The sequence below is a fragment of the Pseudophryne corroboree genome, chromosome 11 (genome assembly GCF_028390025.1).
Source record: "Pseudophryne corroboree isolate aPseCor3 chromosome 11, aPseCor3.hap2, whole genome shotgun sequence".
In the NCBI taxonomy this organism is placed as follows: Eukaryota; Metazoa; Chordata; class Amphibia; order Anura; family Myobatrachidae; genus Pseudophryne; species Pseudophryne corroboree.
The window spans coordinates 19,965,994-19,985,240 of NC_086454.1; the positions used below are offsets into that span (position 1 = coordinate 19,965,994).

At 47.7% G+C, this 19,247-nt stretch overlaps 1 protein-coding gene across 1 annotated transcript in view; it reads right to left on the bottom strand.

The window, feature by feature from the left end:
• The window catches only part of UEVLD (UEV and lactate/malate dehyrogenase domains), a 43,362-nt gene that overhangs the window by 3,268 nt on the left and 20,847 nt on the right, over nt 1–19,247 (bottom strand). The window contains exons 7-11 of the mRNA XM_063946352.1: nt 18,997–19,105; nt 4,269–4,439; nt 3,722–3,895; nt 1,684–1,774; nt 805–928 (exon numbers count right to left, since the gene is read on the bottom strand). Of these exons, the coding sequence (XP_063802422.1) occupies nt 805–928; nt 1,684–1,774; nt 3,722–3,895; nt 4,269–4,439; nt 18,997–19,105 (669 nt within the window). The remainder of the gene's footprint in view (nt 1–804; nt 929–1,683; nt 1,775–3,721; nt 3,896–4,268; nt 4,440–18,996; nt 19,106–19,247) is intronic.

Consider the following 19,247-nt stretch of genomic DNA (forward strand, 5'->3'; position numbering starts at 1 on the left):
ACTTTATTAAATACATATTAACATGTATCACAATATACAAAGAAAAAATAATGAACATAATGGACGAAAAACATCCATTTTGTTTTCAAATTCTGCCAGAGATAACAGAGGGACACCGAATATGAGATTTAAAAAAAAAAATGTATTTGTCTTTATTTAAAAAAAAAAAAAAACACCTACAGTTCTGTAGGTAAGAAAGGTTTTTTGTTTTAACTTGTTGAATCTAGTGGGTCCTAAACTTAAGATCTTAAGGGGACTTTAGTAGGCCTCTCCCACTGCCAGAACTTATAAGATCCAAAACCTTACATTAAATCAAATTCTAGGATTTAATTATGGTCCCTGAAGCCTCGCAGCGGTCCAACACCTCCTCACCGCACCGGTGATGCCTCCCCCCCCGTATCCTACCCATTCAAAAAGTTCTGAGATGTATACAGGGGGAGGGGCATCAACAACACTAATTTGGCGTTAAATCCTGTGTCAAAGATGAGTAATATACCCCACTACCGTACTGCCCAACAGGAATTATTTCAAATTTGGGCCAGAGCATTCGATGCCCCATGAGAAGGGCGAGCCGCCACGGTAGAAGGGACGTGCCGCATCGCATAATGGGTTCAAAAGTAATTCGTGTTCCCTCTACGTAACCAAAAATTAACCAGAAGAAAAATAAAACTTGCTCTGTATCAATAAACTAATAAATATCATTAATGGTAATGCATAATAAAATAATTCCATATTGCTTAGGAAATTTATAGGACACAAGAGATCAGTTTGCATTTGGAATGTACCGGCCCTGCCACACGTTACCTTAGCAAAGGAAGAGACAGAGTGAATCTTTTTCTTGTTCTGCACAATGGTCTCTGTGAGGTCAGCAACAGAGAGACCAATCGACCATGACCTCTGACCTTTACCTTTCAACACCTCCATGGCTCTGGAAAATGAAGAAAAAAAAAAAAAAATTATTATATATATATATATATATATATATATATATATATATATATAAATATAAATAAAATATTATATACACACAAACACGTGCATTGTAATATTTTTCTTTTTATAGAACCCGAGTCTGTATTTCACAACCAGCACATCGCACTATAATTTGTGTTATATTTATGCTACTGTAATGTATATTTCTATACTATAAAGGAGATTTCCAATGAAACTAAACATATAGGGGTTAGTGTGCTAAACCTGCTAGTTGCAGGCAGCCTGCAAGATTCTGACGGTTCCGCCTCTAGAATTACAGCGGCAATAAGGTATAAAGGTAAAAGCTGGTTTTACCTTCTACATAACTGGCTCTATTTTTCTAGAGGCTAAATCTCCAAAATCTGGCACCTGCCTGTAACTCACAGGATATTGGCCTAGATTTATCAAGAGTGATAAATTGCACGGTGATACAAGTACCAACCAATCAGCTCCTAACTGTCATTTTTCAAACACAGCCTGTAACAGTTAGGAGCTGATTGGCTGGTATGTTATCACCGTGCAATTAATCACTCTCCAAGGCTTAATAAATACGGACCATTACATCTATCCCATAACAGTAATCCTGCTCACTCCAGCTCGTTACACACCCCAGTTAGACGTCCCCAAAACTCAGCCCTATAGAATGTGCGGGTGAAATGAACATATTGCGCTCCTGTAGCCATGCGCCCTCCCCAATCCTCCGACACTCACCTGCCTGAGAGCTGTTCCTGGAAGAGCTTGGGGTAAAGCTTTGCCGGCGATTTGTGGTTATTTGCGGAATTGGGATCACTCCAGGCAGCCACTGAGTACAAATAACACCATTATCCCTTCTCCTCGGTACACTCAATGTCACACAGTTACACAGGGAAACATACTGCACATCATTATTTGTATTCCTCTAACCAGAACATGCTTTTATTTTTCTTTCTGGGAAAGTTGCAGTTATACAATATTCAGGTAAATCACTTGGAAAGTATATTGGGAAGAAAGCAGCAGGACAAACAAAATGTACTTTTCCATGATTTTTCCATAGCTACGCTGAGAAAGGGAAGTGGTCTATGTAGGGGATAATGGGGGTAATTCAGAGTTGATCGCAGCAGCAAATTTGTTAGCAGTTGGGCAAAACTACGTGCACTGCAGGTGGGGCAGATGTAACATGTGCAGAGAGAGTTAGATTTGGGTGGATTACATGGTTTCTGTGCAGGGTAAATACTGGCTGCTTTATTTTTACACTGCAATTCAGATTTCAGTTTGAACACACCCCACCCAAATCTAACTCTCTCTGCACATGTTACATCTCTCCCCCCCCTGCAGTGCACATGGTTTTGCCCAACTGCTAACAAATTTGCTGCTGCGATCAACTCTGAATTAGGCCCCATATGTACTAAACAGATTGTAATATATTGTTAGAGCCTTGTTCTCCTGCTGCTGCATAGGCTTTGAAGTCATTGCCATTCAAGCCTATGTTAAAGCATAAAAACATATAGGGCCTAATTCAGGTTGGATCGCAAATCGCGACCCAACGGGAATTTTTGCAGTTGGCCCGCCGGGGGGGGGAGGGGGGGGGGGTTGGGGGGAGAGATGAAGCAGAAAATGCGATCGCCTCTGCCTGTCAATCAGGCAGAGTCGGTTGCGGGGCGGGGGGCAAAGCTCCGCTTACAGGGAGGAGACGGAGCATTGCGGGAGCGGTACGTCACCAACGGAGGGCGGAGGTGTGATCACGGCGGCTGCCGTGACGTCACACGCAGCTGCCGCAATCAGGAAAATGGAGTCTCCTGCGGCTGCAGTTAAGCTCCCACAGTTTCTGCTGACAAGCAGAAATTGCGAAGCGTTCACATTTTCTGCAACTGAGAGAGGCTCCGGTCAGCATACTGGGCGGCCTTGCCCAGCTATGAGCGGCCCCCAGCAAGCGATTAAAACGATAACAAATTCAGCTGATTAGCAGAATTTGCTATCCTTACAGAATGAGGCCCTTACTGCTGACCCTCAGTCACATGTCGATGTCGGACAGAGTTGATCGATTTTTATTTACTGCGCATACGTCTAAGTCACACCGTGAATGCGTCACAGTAGTGATCTCAGCCACACCCACGCACTTGTGTATTAAATATGCATGGGGCATTCCAACTGCAGAATTTAACCACTTAACTGGCAAAAAAAAATCCCAAAAACTGCTCAGAAACTGTCAAGTTCTTTATGACTGAATAAGAACATATATTTATAACTTATTCAAAACTATTTTATTTAAAAATAAAAAAAGGAACCTTTGTAGAATATTGTTTTTTCAAACACTGGAACGTAGCAAACATCACCATCAGACCATAGTGACTTTGATTTCCCCAGCAGCTGCTCATTTGGGGGAGCCGCCAGGTACACACTGGGGTGCGGAGGCGGGTTGACTTACATTTCCCGGGCGGCTGCTCCTTTGTGCAGCCACCGTATGGGGTCCTGCTGTGCTGACAGATAAGCAGGGATCGGCAGCACAGCAGACACTTGGAGAAAGTGCAGGGATGCAGAGCGGCCGGAATGTCCCTCGTTGATTGGAGGCTGCTAGAAGAATATCTTCTGGCAGCCACCCACTCTGCATTTCTGACTGGTCGCATTGTTGAGACTAGGTCAGATAACGCACAGCCTGGTGTGGTCGCAAACGATGCAACATGCCAGGCAAGTGGTTTAAGGGTTACGTGTGACACTTAGGAGCAAAGTTACGGGAAGACATTAACAAACAATTGCGCAGCAATATCCTCACCTTTATTTTCACCTTGCTCCCCAATGATCCACGCGGACTGAGCCTCCTCCTGAGAATTGGTTGCGGTGTGAATGATGTGCTGGAACCGCACAGAACACAAGTTACATCCAATCCCCACAACCTGTCTGTGAGGAAAGCCGCTCAACTTCCATGCCACATAGCTCATTATCTCCACTGCAAAGCCGGAATTAAAGTGGAAACATCTGTTACATGAGAATTCTGTACAAGTGATTCATAATGTGCACAGAACATACATCAGTTATAATACACGCTATGTATTACATACAATCCTCTCCAACCCACGAGAAAGGGGGGCTAAATGCTGCACTTATAGCACATCTGGATTCTCAGATTTTTGTATGCAGCCCCATAGGGGTCGGTGTGAGTCCAGGCTGTGAGGGGTGAGAATTGCAGTTCCGGCATCTGCGTAGAAACGCTGCTGCAGGGACCACTCACGCCCTTCACGGGTAATTGAATTGGCCCCCAGGTGACTCCTATGCAGGTGCCAAGTCTGCAGGGAATTATCCACATCACATTCTGCTCTTACCAGGCTGAGAGGCCACAAGGAGGACACTCTCTGGACAGTGATAGGCCACGGCCGGGACAATGCCACGTAACAGTTCCACGTTGCTCTGCAGGACCTCCACGTAAGACTGAGCGTTACTCCAGGCATTCACTGTAAGGACTATGACTTTTGAGCCACTGGTAGAAGACACGTCTGGAAAAAATAAAATAACTATATAAAGTGGAGGAATGGAAATTTTGCTTTCATTTTAGGTAGAACTGTCCCTCTTTGTACTCCATACTCGTTATGTCACTATGCTTTTCAGATACTTCTATCGCTAAAAAAGATGACTTTTATAGAAACACATTGTTGTATAGAAGTTATTTATGTACTATTTTCAATACTGAATAAACATACAAAATGAAATGGAAAAAACAAATCTGTCTGAAGAGAACACACAGGTTGTCTCATGTCTTCTAAAGCAGACTACGGAAACGGACCATCCAGACAGACAACACCTTACCCCAAAGCTGGAGTCTGAAGGCCCGCAGAAAGTGATTTGTAGAAGTTGGTGACTGTGCATTGAAGATCGTGGGGCTCATTTTTAGCTGGGAGCAAAGCAACAACAAATGCCATGTTGCACTGCGGGGGTTGGTGTAACATGTGCAGAGAGATTTAGAGCTGTTAGGGGAATGTCCTAGCTCGGATCTTAATTGCAGTGTAAGAATAAAGCTGTCGAGCATTTGTGGGCTACATGCAAAAGCAGCCAGTATTTAAACTGCATGCAAAACACCATATATATTGCAGAATGGTTTGTAAGGGGGCATGTGCCCCGGGTGCAGGATTTGAGGGGGCGCCAAGGAGTTACAGAGGAGCAGGGTTATGTTTTGTTTTTTACCGTCAGTGCTGTGCTGTTCTATTGAGACAGCAGACAGCTCCAAGGGCAATGTATCTGACCCACATTTCTGCCTGCAGCTGGCTCCAACATTGTGCGAGTGAGCTCCAGTACCTGGGATCTCTCCTATGTCGGCTACTGTCTTAAACTCTCTTCTTTGCCATGCAGTGCTACGACTAGCGTGCGGTGCACCATGTAAGCTATAGAAGCGCACTGTGATCCCAGGTAGTAGTATCAACCTCCGCTTTGCCTTCCAGATAGGGGGATTTGGTGTAGATTATAGGGGGGTGTAGTGCAGTGATGCAGTGTACCATAAACGATATGTAGTGTAGTAATGTATTGCAGTATATAGGGGCATGTAGTGCACTGATGTGGTGTAGCATATAATAAGATTTTAAACCTACCGGTAAATCTTTTTCTCCTAGTCCGTAGAGAATGCTGGGGACTCCGTAAGGACCATGGGGTATAGACGGGCTCCGCAGGAGACATGGGCACTATACAGACTTTAGATGGGTGTGCACTGGCTCCTCCCTCTATGCCCCTCCTTTAATCCTCAGTTAGAGAAACTGTGCCCAGAGGAGACGGACAGAACGAGGAAAGGATTTTTGTTAATCTAAGGGCAAGATTCATAACAGCCCACACCATCCACACCGTATAACATGGAACATACGCAACCAGTTAACCGTATGAACAAAACGGCATCAGCCCAAAGACTGATCTTAACTGTAACATAACCCTTATGTAAGCAACAACTATATACAAGCCTTGCAGAAATATGTCCGCACTGGGACGGGCGCCCAGCATCCTCTACGGACTAGGAGAAAAAGATTTACCGGTAGGTTTAAAATCTTATTTTCGCTTACGTCCTAGAGGATGCTGGGGACTCCGTAAGGACCATGGGGATTATACCAAAGCTCCAGACCGGGCGGGAGAGTGCGGATGACTCTGCAGCACAGATTGAGCAAACAGGAGGTCCTCATCAGCCAGGGTATCAAACTTGTAGGATTTTGCAAAAGTGTTTGAACCCGACCAAGTAGCTGCTCGGCAAAGCTGTATAGCCGAGACGCCTCGGGCAGCCGCCCAAGAAGAGCCCACCTTCCTAGTGGAATGGGCCTTTACCGAATTTGGCAACGGCAATCCAGCCGTAGAATGAGCCTGCTGAATCGTGTTACAGATCCAGCGAGCAATAGTCTGCTTAGAAGCAGGAGCACCAACTTTGTTGGCCGCATACAGGACAAACAGTGCCTCTGTTTTCCGAACTCGAGCTGCCCTGGCTACATAAATTTTTAAGGCTCTGACTACATCTAGGGACTTGGAGTCCTCCAAGTCCCCCGTAGCCACCGGCACCACAACAGGTTGGTTCATATGAAATTACGAAACCACCTTAGGCAGAAATTGAGGACGAGTTCTCAACTCTGCTCGATCCACATGGAAAATCAGATAGGGGCTCTTGTGAGACAAAGCCGCCAATTCGGACACCCGCCTTGCAGATGCCAAGGCCAGCAACATGACCACTTTCCAAGTGAGAAATTTTAATTCAACCGTTTGAAGAGGTTCAAACCAGTGTGATTTTAGGAACTGTAACACCACGTTAAGGTCCCACGGTGCCACTGGGGGCACAAAAGGAGGCTGGATGTGCAGCACTCCCTTCACAAAAGTCTGGACTTCTGGGAGAGAAGCCAATTCCTTCTGAAAGAATATAGATAGGGACGAAATCAGTACCTTAATGGAGCCTAACTTCAGGCCCATATCCACTCCTGTCTGTAGAAAGTGGAGAAAATGGCCCAGGTGGAAATCTTCCGTAGGAGCATTCTTGGCTTCACACCAGGATACATACTTCCTCCAGATACGGTGATAATGTTTCGCAGTCACCTCCTTCCTAGCCTTTATCAGAGTAGGGGTGACTTCCTCCGGAATACCTTTCCCAGCTAGGATTCGGTGTTCAACCGCCATGCCGTCAAACGTAACCGCGGTAAGTCTTGGAACACGCAGGGCCTCTGCTGCAACAGGTCCTCCCTAAGAGGAAGAGGCCATGGATCTTCTGTGAGCATCTCCTGAAGATCTGAATACCAGGCCCTTCTAGGCCAATCTGGAACAATGAGTATTGACTGCACTCTTTTTCTTCTTATGATTCTCAATATTTTTGAGATGAGAGGAAGAGGAGGGAACACACAGACCGACTGAAACAGCCATGGTGTCACCAGGGCGTCCACCGCTACTGCTTGAGGTTCCCTTGACCTGGCACAATACCTCCGAAGCTTCTTGTTGAGGCGTGACGCCATCATGTCTATTTGAGGAAGTCCCCAATGACTTGTTATCTCTGCAAAAACTTCTTGATGAAGTCCCCACTCTCCTGGATGGAGATCGTGTCTGCTGAGGAAGTCTGCTTCCCAGTTGTCCACTCCCGGAATGAAGACTGCTGACAGAGTGCTTACGTGATTTTCCGCCCAGCGAAGAATCCTGGTGGCTTCCGCCATTGCCACTCTGCTCCTTGTCCCGCCTTGGTGGTTTACATGAGCCACGGCTGTGACATTGTCTGACTGAATCAGAATCGGTAGGTTGCGAAGAAGATTCTCCGCTTGTCGTAGGCCGTTGTATATGGCCCTTAATTCCAGTATGTTGATGTGTAGACAAGCCTCCTGGCTTGACCATAGTCCCTGAAAATTTCTTCTTGTGTGACTGCTCCCCATCCTCGGAGGCTCGCGTCCGTGGTCACCAGAACCCAGTCCTGAATGCCGAACCTGCGACTCTCTAGAAGGTGAGCACTCTGCAGCCACCACAGGAGAGACACCCTGGCCCTGGGGGACAGGCTTATATTCTGATGTATTTGAAGATGGGACCCGGACCACTTGTACAGAAGGTCCCACTGAAATGTCCTCGCATGGAACCTACCGAAGGGGATGGTCTCGTAGGCCGCCACCATTTTTCCCAGAACTCGAGTGCATTGATGAACTGACACTCTTTTTGGTTTTAGCAGGCCTCTGACCATGTTCTGGAGTTCCTGGGCTTTTTCCATTGGCAGAAAAACCCTCTTCTGTTCCGTGTCCAGAATCATGCCTAAGAATGATAGCCGAGTCGTTGGAATCAATTGTGACTTTGGTAGATTTAGAATCCAGCCGTGTTGTAGCACTCTCAGGGAGAGCGACACGCTTTTCAGTAACTGATCTCTCGATCTCGCTTTTATCAGGAGATCGTCCAGGTATGGGATAATTGTGACTCCTTGCTTGCGCAGGAGCACCATCCTGCGCAAGCAAGGGGGGACGTGAAGGTACGCATCCTTTATGTCTAGTGACACCATAAAATCCCCCCCTTCCAGGCTGGAGATCACTGCCCGGAGCGATTCCATCTTGAACTTGAACTTTTTCAAGGACAGGTTCAGAGATTTTAGATTCAGAATGGGTCTGACCGAGCCATCCGGCTTCGGGACCACAAACAGGGTCGAATAGTACCCTTTCCCCTGTTGGACTAGGGGAACCTTGATAATCACTTGCTGTTGACACAGCTTTTGAATAGCAGCCAACACTATTTCCCTCTCTGGGGGAGAAGCTGGCAAAGCCGACTTGAAAAATCGGCGAGGAGGCACCTCTTCGAATTCCAGTTTGTAGCCTTGGGATACAATTTCCATCGCCCAAGGATCCACGTCTGACAGAACCCAGACGTGGCTGAAGAGTCGAAGACGTGCCCCCACCGGTGCGGACTCCCTCAGTGGAGCCCCAGCGTCATGCGGTGGATTTAGTAGAAGCCGGGGAGGACTTCTGTTCCTGGGAACTAGCCGTAGCCGGCATTCTTTTCCCTCTACCATTACCTCTGGTGAGGAAGGAAGAGCCCCGACCTCTTCTGGACTTATGCGACCGAAAGGACTGCATCTGATATTGTGGTGTTGTCTTTTGCTGTGGGGGTACATAAGGCAAAAAAGAAGATTTACCAGCGGTAGCTGTGGAAACCAGGTCCGCGAGACCCTCCCCAAATAAAACCTCACCCTTGTAAGGCAAAGTTTTCATATGTCTCTTCGAGTCGGCATCACCCGTCCATTGGCGGGTCCACAGGGCTCGCCTAGCGGAAATAGCCATGGCGTTGGCTCATGAACCTAACAGCCCAACGTCTCTCGCAGCGTCTCTCATATATAAGGCTGCGTCTTTAATGTGACCCAAGGTCAATAAAATGCTATCCCTATCAAGGGTGTCGATGTCAGATGACAAGTTATCTGCCCATGCTGCTACGGCACTACAAACCCATGCCGACGCTACTGCCGGTCTGAGCAAGGCACCCGTATGTGTATAAATTGATTTTAAGGTAGGTTCCTGTCTGCGGTCAGCAGGATCCTTGAGGGCTGCCGTGTCTGGAGATGGTAGCGCCACCTTTTTGGACAAGCGCGTCAAAGCCTTGTCTACCCTGGGCGAGGATTCCCACCGTACCCTGTCCTGCGCGGGGAAAGGGTACACCATAAGAATACTCTTGGGAATCTGCAGTTTCTTGTCTGGAGTTTCCCAAGCCTTTTCAAATAATGCGTTCAGTTCATGAGATGGGGGAAAGGTTACCTCAGGTTTCTTTTCCTTAAACATGCATACCCTCGTGTCAGGGACAGAGGGGTCATCTGTGATATGCAAAACATCTTTTATTGCAATAATCATATAATGAATACTTTTGGCCACCTTTGGGTGTAACCTCGCATCATCGTAGTCGACACTGAAGTCAGAATCCGTGTCGGTACCAGTGTCTGTTACGTGGGACAGGGGACGTTTCTGAGACCCTGTGACACAGTCAAAGCCATGGATTGACTCCCTGTTTTTTCCCTGGACTCTGCTTTGTCCAATCTCTTATGTAATAAAGACACATTTGCATTTAAAACATTCCACATATCCAACCAATCAGGTGTCGGCGTTGCCGACGGAGACACCACAATCATCTGCTCCACCTCCTCCTTAGATGAGCCTTCCGCTTCAGACATGCCGACACACACGTACCGACACCCCCACACACTCAGGGATATATCTATATGGAGACAGTCCCCCAATAAGGCCTTTTGTAGAGACAGAGAGAGAGTATGCCAGCACACACCCAGCGCCACCGAACACCGGAATAAAATCCCAGTTAGTACAGCGCTTTTATATAAATATATAAATACACTCACTGCGCCAATTAAATGTGCCCCCCCCTCTTTTTTGCCCTCTGTAACCGTGTTCAGCAGAGGAGAGTCCGGGGAGCCAGCTTCTCTGCAGTGTGCTGTGGAGAAAATGGCGCTGGTTAGTGCTGGAGGATCAAGCTCCGCCCCCTCACCGGCGGGCTTCGGTCCCGCTCAAATTATTTATACTGGCGGGGGTTTTTCAATATACTGCCTCCGCAGTGTCTAATCTATTTGCCAGTGTCCCTTGAGGTTTATATTGCTGCCCAGGGCGCCCGCCCTGCACCCTTACAGTGCCCGCTGTGTGTGTATGTGTGGGAGCAATGGCGCTGCGCGTTACCTCAGTGAAGATCTGCAGTCTTCTGCCGCCTTTGAAGTCTTCTTTCTTCTTAATACTCACCCAGCTTCTATCTTCCGGCTCTGTGAGGAGGACGGCGGCGTGGCTTCGGGACGAACGGCGAGGGTAAGACCTGCGTTCCGACCCTCTGGAGCTAATGATGTCCAGTAGCCTAAGAAGCAGAGCCTATCATTTAAGTAGGTCTGCTTCTCTCCCCTCAGTCCCACGATGCAGGGAGCCTGTTGCCAGCAGTGCTCCCTGAAAATAAAAAAACTAACAAAAAATAAGATTTTACTTACCGGTAAATCTATTTCTCGTAGTCCGTAGTGGATGCTGGGGACTCCGTAAGGACCATGGGGAATAGACGGGCTCCGCAGGAGACAGGGCACTTTAAGAAAGAATTAGGATACTGGTGTGCACTGGCTCCTCCCTCTATGTCCCTCCTCCAGACCTCAGTTAAGGAAACTGTGCCCGGAAGAGCTGACAGTACAAGGAAAGGATTTTGGAATCCAGGGTAAGACTCATACCAGCCACACCAATCACACCGTATAACTTGTGATAAACTTACCCAGTTAACAGTATGAACAACAACAGAGCATCAGATAAACCCTGATGCAACCATAACATAACCCTTATTTAAGCAATAACTATATACAAGTATTGCAGAAGAAGTCCGCACTTGGGACGGGCGCCCAGCATCCACTACGGACTACGAGAAATAGATTTACCGGTAAGTAAAATCTTATTTTCTCTAACGTCCTAGTGGATGCTGGGGACGCCGTAAGGACCATGGGGATTATACCAAAGCTCCCAAACGGGCGGGAGAGTGCGGATGACTCTGCAGCACCGAATGAGCAAACACAAGGTCCTCCTCAGCCAGGGTATCAAACTTGTAGAACTTTGCAAAAGTGTTTGAACCCGACCAAGTTGCTGCTCGGCAAAGCTGTAATGCCGAGACCCCTCGGGCAGCCGCCCAAGAAGAGCCCACCTTCCTTGTGGAATGGGCTTTTACTGATTTTGGTAGCGGCAATCCAGCCGCAGAATGAGCCTGCTGAATCGTGTTACAGATCCAGCGAGCAATAGTTTGCTTTGAAGCAGGAGCACCCAGCTTGTTGGAAGCATACAGGATAAACAGTGAATCAGTTTTCCTGACTCTCGCCGTCCTGGCTACATAAACCTTCAAAGCCCTGACCACATCTAGCAACTCGGAATCCTCCAAGTCGCGAGTAGCCACAGGCACCACAATAGGTTGGTTCATATGAAAAGATGACACCACTTTTGGCAGAAATTGCGGACGGGTCCTCAAATCTGCCCTGTCCATATGGAAAACCAGATAGGGGCTTTTATGTGACAAAGCCGCCAACTCTGACACACGCCTAGCTGAAGCCAAGGCTAACAGCATGACCACCTTCCACGTGAGAAATTTTAACTCCACGGATTTAAGTGGTTCAAACCAGTGTGATTTCAGGAAACTCAACACCACGTTAAGATCCCAAGGTGCCACTGGAGGCACAAATGGGGGCTGAATATGCAGCACTCCCTTTACAAACGTCTCAACTTCAGGAAGAGAAGCCAGTTCTTTTTGAAAGAAAATGGATAGGGACGAAATCTGGACCTTAATGGACCCCAATTTTAGGCCCAAAGTCACTCCCGACTGTAGGAAGTGAAGGAAAGGGCCCAGCTGGAATTCCTCTATAGGGGCATTCCCGGCCTCACACCAAGCAACATATTTTCGCCATATACGGTGATAATGTTTTGCTGTCACGTCCTTCCTAGCCTTTATCAGCGTAGGAATAACCTCATCCGGAATGCCTTTTTCCGCTAGGATCCGGCATTCAACCGCCATGCCATCAAACGCAGCCGCGGTAAGTCTTGGAACAGACAGGGCCCCGGTTGCAACAGATCCTGTCTTAGAGGTAGAGGCCATCGGTCCTCTGTGAGCATTTCTTGCAGCTCTGGATACCAAGTCCTTCTTGGCCAATCCGGAACAATGAGTATTGTTCTCACTCCTCTTTTTCTTATGATTCTCAGCACCTTGGGTATGAGAGGAAGAGGAGTAAACACATAAACCAACCGGAACACCCACGGTGTCACTAGTGCGTCTACAGGGTCTCTTGACCTGGCGCAATACCTCTGTAGCTTTTTGTTGAGGCGGGATGCCATCATGTCCACCTGTGGCAGTTCCCGTCGATTTGCAATCTGCGTGAAGACTTCTTGGTGAAGTCCCCACTCTCCCGGGTGGAGGTCGTGCCTGCTGAGGAAGTCTGCTTCCCAGTTGTCCACTCCCGGAATGAACACTGCTGACAGTGCTCTTACATGATTCTCCGCCCAGCGAAGAATTCTGGTGGCTTCCGCCATCGCCACCCTGCTCCTTGTGCCGCCTTGGCGGTTTACATGAGCCACTGCGGTGATGTTGTCTGATTGAATCAGCACCGATTGGTTTTGAAGCAGGGTCACCGCTTGACTTAGGGCGTTGTATATGGCCCTTAGTTCCAGGATATTGATGTGAAGGCAAGTCTCCTGACTTGACCACAGACCCTGGAAATTTCTTCCCTGTGTGACTGCCCCCCACCCTCGGAGGCTTGCATCCGTGGTCACCAGGATCCAGTCCTGAATGCCGAATCTGCAGCCCTCGAGAAGGTGAGCACTCTGCAGCCACCACAGAAGAGACACCCTGGCCCTGGGGGATAGGGTGATCAGCCGATGCATCTGTAGATGCGATCCGGACCACTTGTCCAACAGATCCCACTGAAAGGTCCTCGCATGGAACCTGCCGAAGGGAATGGCCTCGTATGACGCCACCATCTTTCCCAGGACTCGCGTGCAATGATGCACCGACACCTGTTTTGGTTTTAGGAGGTCTCTGACCAGTGTCACGAGTTCCTGAGCCTTCTCCGTCGGGAGAAAAACCTTCTTCTGGTCTGTGTCTAGAATCATGCCCAGAAAGGGCAGACGTGTCGTAGGAATCAGCTGCGACTTTGGAATATTCAGAATCCAGCCGTGCTGTTGTAACACCTCCCGAGAGCGTGCTACGCTGATCAGCAACTGCTCTCTGGACCTCGCCTTTATGAGGAGATCGTCCAAGTATGGGATAATTGTGACTCCTTGCTTTCGCAGGAGCACCATCATTTCTGCCATTACCTTGGTAAATATTCTCGGTGCCGTGGAGAGACCAAACGGCAACGTCTGGAATTGGTAATGACAATCCTGTACCACAAATCTGAGGTACTCCTGATGAGGTGGATAAATGGGGACATGAAGGTAAGCATCCTTTATGTCCAGAGACACCATAAAATCCCCCTCCTCCAGGCTTGCGATGACCGCTCTGAGCGATTCCATCTTGAACTTGAACCTTTTCAGGTATATGTTCAGGGATTTCAAATTCAATATGGGTCTGACCGAACCGTCCGGTTTCGGTACCACAAACATTGTCGAATAGTAACACCTTCCCTGTTGAAGGAGGGGAACCTTTACCACCACCTGCTGGAGATACAATTTGTGAATTGCAGCTAACACTATCTCCCTCTCTATGGGGAAGCTGGCAGGGCCGCTTTGAGGTAACGGTGAGGGGGCATCACTTCGAATTCCAGCTTGTATCCCTGAGACACAATCTCTATAGCCCAGGGATCCACCTGTGAGTGAACCCACTTGTGGCTGAAATTTCGGAGACGCGCCCCCACCAGGCCTGGCTCCGCCTGTGGAGCCCCAGCGTCATGCGGTGGATTAGTGGAAACCGGGGAGGACTTCTGTTCCTGGGAACTAGCTGTATTGTGCAGCTTCTTTCCTCTACCCCTGCCTCTGGCAAGAAAGGACGCACCTCTGACTTTCTTGCCTTTTTGTGATCGAAAGGACTGCATTTGGTAATACGGTGCTTTCTTAGGTTGTGAGGGAACATATGGCAAAAAATTTGACTTTCCCGCCGTAGCTGTGGAGACCAGGTCCGAGAGACCGTCCCCAAACAATTCCTCACCCTTGTAAGGTAAAACCTCCATGTGCCTTTTTGAGTCGGCATCGCCTGTCCATTGCCGAGTCCACAGGACCCTTCTGGCAGAAATCAACATTGCATTTATTCTCGAGCCCAGTAGGCTAACGTCTCTTTGAGCATCTCTCAAATATAGGACAGCGTCTTTTATATGCCCCAGGGTTAGTAATATAGTATCCTTGTCCAAGCTATCAAGTTCCTCAGATAAGGTATCTGTCCATGCTGCTGCAACACTACACATCCAGGCCGACGCAATCGCCGGCCGTAGTAAGGTACCTGAATGTGTATAAATGGACTTCAGGATACCCTCCTGCTTTCTATCCGCAGCATCTTTAAGGGTGGCCGTATCCTGTGACGGCAGGGCTACCCTCTTGGATAAGCGTGTTAAAGCTTTGTCTACCCTAGGGGAGGATTCCCAGCGTAACCTGTCCGTTGGCGGGAAGGGATACGCCATTTCTATCTGGAGATTCCCAAGCTTTTTCACATAACTCATTTAACTCATGTGAAGGGGGAAAGGTCACCTCTTGCCTTTTCTCCCCATACATATAAACCCTCTTGTCAGGGACTGGGGTTTCGTCTGTGATGTGCAACACATCTTTCTTTGCTATAATCATGTAGCGGATGGCTTTAGCCATTTTAGGCTGCAACTTTGCATTATCGCCATCGACACTGGAGTCAGAATCCGTGTCGATATCTGTGTCAACAATTTTGGATAGTGGGCGCTTCTGAGACCCTGACGGCCTCTGCGATGTAGGATCAGGCACGGGTTGAGACCCTGACTGTCCCAAGGCTTCAGCTTTATCCAACCTTTTATGCAAGGAATTAACATTATCATTTAAAACCTTCCACATATCCATCCAATCGGGTATCGGCGCCGTCGGCGGCGACCCCACATTCATTTGTACCCGCTCTGTTTCCACATAGCCTTACTCGTCAAACATGCCGACACAAGCGTACCGACACACCACACACACAGGGGATGCTCTATTCAAAGACAGTTCCCCCACAAGGCCTTTTGGAGAGACAGAGAGAGAGTATGCCAGCACACACCCCAGCGCTATATAACCCAGGAATAACACAGTAACTTAGTGTTAACCCAGTAGCTGCTGTATAAACTGTTTTTGCGCCAAATTTATGTGCCCCCCCTCTCTTTTTACCCTTTCTACCGTGAGTCTGCAGGGGAGAGCCTGGGGAGCTTCCTCTCAGCAGAGCTGTGGAGAGAAAATGGCGCTGGTGAGTGCTGAGGAAGAAGCCCCGCCCCCTCAGCGGCGGGCTTCTGTCCCGCGTTTTGTGTGTAAAATAATGGCGGGGGCTCATGCATATATACAGTGCCCAACTGTATATATGCTGCTTTTTGCCAAGAGGTTCCCAATTGCTGCCCAGGGCGCCTCTCCCTGCGCCCTGCACCCTACAGTGACCGGAGTATGTGGGTTTAGTGTGGGAGCAATGGCGCACAGCTGCAGTGCTGTGCGCTACCTCATATGAAGACTGGAGTCTTCTGCCGCCGATTTCGAAGTCTTCTTGCTTCTCACGCCGGCTTCTGTCTTCTGGCTCTGCGAGGGGGACGGCGGCGCGGCTCCGGGATCGGACGACCAAGGGTGCGTTCCTGTGTACGATCCCTCTGGAGCTAATGGTGTCCAGTAGCCTAAGAAGCAGGAACTATCTTCAGTGAGTAGGGCTGCTTCTCTCCCCTCTGTCCCACGTAGCAGAGAGTCTGTTGCCAGCAGATCTCTCTGAAAATAAAAAATCCTAATCAAAATACTTTCTTTTTAGCAAGCTCAGGAGAGCTCACTAAGTTGCACCCAGCTCGTCCGGGCACAGATTCAAACTGAGGTCTGGAGGAGGGACATAGAGGGAGGAGCCAGTGCACACCAGTAGTACTAAATCTTTCTTAAAGTGCCCTCTCTCCTGCGGAGCCCGTCTATTCCCCATGGTCCTTACGGAGTCCCCAACATCCACTAGGACGTTAGAGAAAGTATTTTTCAGAGAAACTGAGGAGAGCTCCCCTGCAGTGCATCCAGTCGCCTCTGGGCACAGGATCTAACTGAGGTCTGGAGGAGGGGCATAGAGGGAGGAGCCAGTGCACACCCATCTAAAGTCTTTTAGAGTGCCCATGTCTCCTGCGGAGCCCGTCTATACCCCACGGTCCTTACGGAGTCCCCAGCATCCTCTATGGACGTAAGAGAAAAGGGGATGTAGTGTAGTGATGTAGTGTAGCATGTAGGGGATGCAGTATAGTGATGTAGTGCAGTGGATAGGGGAATGTAGTGCAGTGATAAAGTGTTATGATATAGTGCAATGTATGGGGACACACAAAGGAGCATATAGTTGAACACGCTGGCGGGGCATGTGACGCATAGGGTATTTGAGGCACATAGGGGAATATTGTCCAGTAGAATTCCCCTTTTTAAAGTTTTTTTGATAATCTGATTATTTTAGTTTGATAGGGTTTGTTTGTATACATGCACTTGAACTGTAACATTAGTTGGGCAGAGAAGCAATTCTTTGCAAATACATAGAACACACTGGTCTCCTTAGTAAACACCAAGCAATTCCAAATATTGCAGCCTCATATAGTTTACAGAGCTGTTCTGTGATTAAATTGCTGAATTATTCTGAATCAGTAGTAGCAGTTTCAGACAGTAAGGCACCATAACAGTATTTCCCTCAGTCGACTGAAACAATAGCACGGCTCATTCATGGGTCTTCAGATGATAAAGCACAAACTTTATACAATACCTACGCGTTTCTCCTCAGCTATAGAAGTAGTTTCATCAGAGGATAAAAATGACTACTCATTGACAAGTTCAATTTAAACTTTGAAGGACTGAGTCAGAGCTGCATCCAAGTTGACCACATTGCATGCACCCAACAGTATGCAGCCACATTGCAAGAGCGCAATAGTATGCAGCCACACTGCATGCACGTAACCGTATGTAGCCATGTTGCATGTACGCAACAGTACACAGCCACATTACAAACACGCAACAGTATGCAGTCACATTGCAAGCACGCAACAGTATGCAACTACAATGCATGCACGCAACAGTATGCAGCCACATTGCAGACATGCAACTGAACGCAGTCACACTGCATGCATGCAACAATATGCAGCCACATTGCAAAATAAATAGTGATGTCTAAAAAATAACTGGACTCATTTCTAGACAATGAAAGTAAACCGATTAGAGCATAATGAATATTCAGTCTATTGACAAAAACTCAATAACTATTCCGAAGCAAATCCAAAAGATAGAAACCTAGAATTTGATGGCAGATAAGCACTTCTTGGCCCATTTAGTCTGTCCTTTATATCGCTGATGCAGCGGCAGTACAGCAATAAATACTCTTGTATGATGGATAACCCGCGCTTTGAAAGTTTTGTGGAGCTGCTCCTTTAAAAAATTGATAACAATAAAACGGAATGACAGGAGCGCTTAAATGTATCAAATAAAAATAATAAAAATAAAAATAATAATAATAAAAAATTGCAAACACCTGTGGAAAAAGAAATGGTTAATGAGCAATGTTTACAGCACTTTCGTGCTGGTGTGAAAAGTCCTGTGCGGGAGTCCCTTTATAGATGCCGGCGCTGCGGTCCGCACTGCGGCTGCAGTGGGAAAGTCTATCTAACTAACTTTCCCTAGTGCTGCCTACCTTTAGTCACGTCCAGACTGTGTTTCTTTCTTGTGGATCGCGTCCTGCCGGCTGGTCCCGATGCTGGTACACGCGCTCCCGTCTTCACACCCGTTTGGCGCAGGCGGGATGACGCCAGGATTAAGGACCAGCAAATCCGAAACGCGTTGGCAAAGAATTAACGAGTGAAGCCCTGACGTCATCCCGCGTCATCAAACGGGTGTGAAGACGGGAGCGCGTGTACCAGCATCGGGACCAGCCGGCAGGACGCGATCCACAAGAAAGAAACACAGTCTGGACGTGACTAAAGGTAGGCAGCACTAGGGAAAGTTAGTTAGATAGACTTTCCCACTGCAGCCGCAGTACGGACCGCAGCGCCGGCATCTATAAAGGGACTCCCGCACAGGACTTTTCACACCAGCACGAAAGTGCTGTAAACATTGCTCATTAACCATTTCTTTTTCCACAGGTGTCTGCAATTTTTTATTATTATTATTATTATTATTTTTATTTGATACATTTAAGCGCTCCTGTCATTCCGTTTTATTGTAATAAATACTCTTGTGCCACCATTAATATAGGTTTCTGTTTAGATGGATATATGTTCACAAGCATTGGTGCTACATTAGAGCCCATGGCGGTACCACTTTAGCAAACTGTTGATAGAGAAAATAATAATAAAAAACAGCCGTTTTTGAAACAGTGCTTTAGTTAAAAGCTAATTAAATCTTTGCACATGAAAGTAATTCATTTTATCTTGCGAATTTAAACGGGAGAGTAAGCGTACAGGTCAGGTACCTTTACTAACTTCCACGTTCGGAATGCCGAAAATCTCCAAGTCCGTTGCGCCTCCGCCTTTGGATCCTCCGTCACTGACATCAAGAAGAACCAGTTTGTCGGCAGCTCTCTAGGGAGAAAACAGCTGATGTCGTGACCCAAACACCAATGACTTTGCCGCAAACAGCATTAGCCAATCACCAAGATACTGTAATTTCTGCATGTTCTCAGACTGCAGGGCCGATACGGAGCATGCAGGAGACAAGCCATAA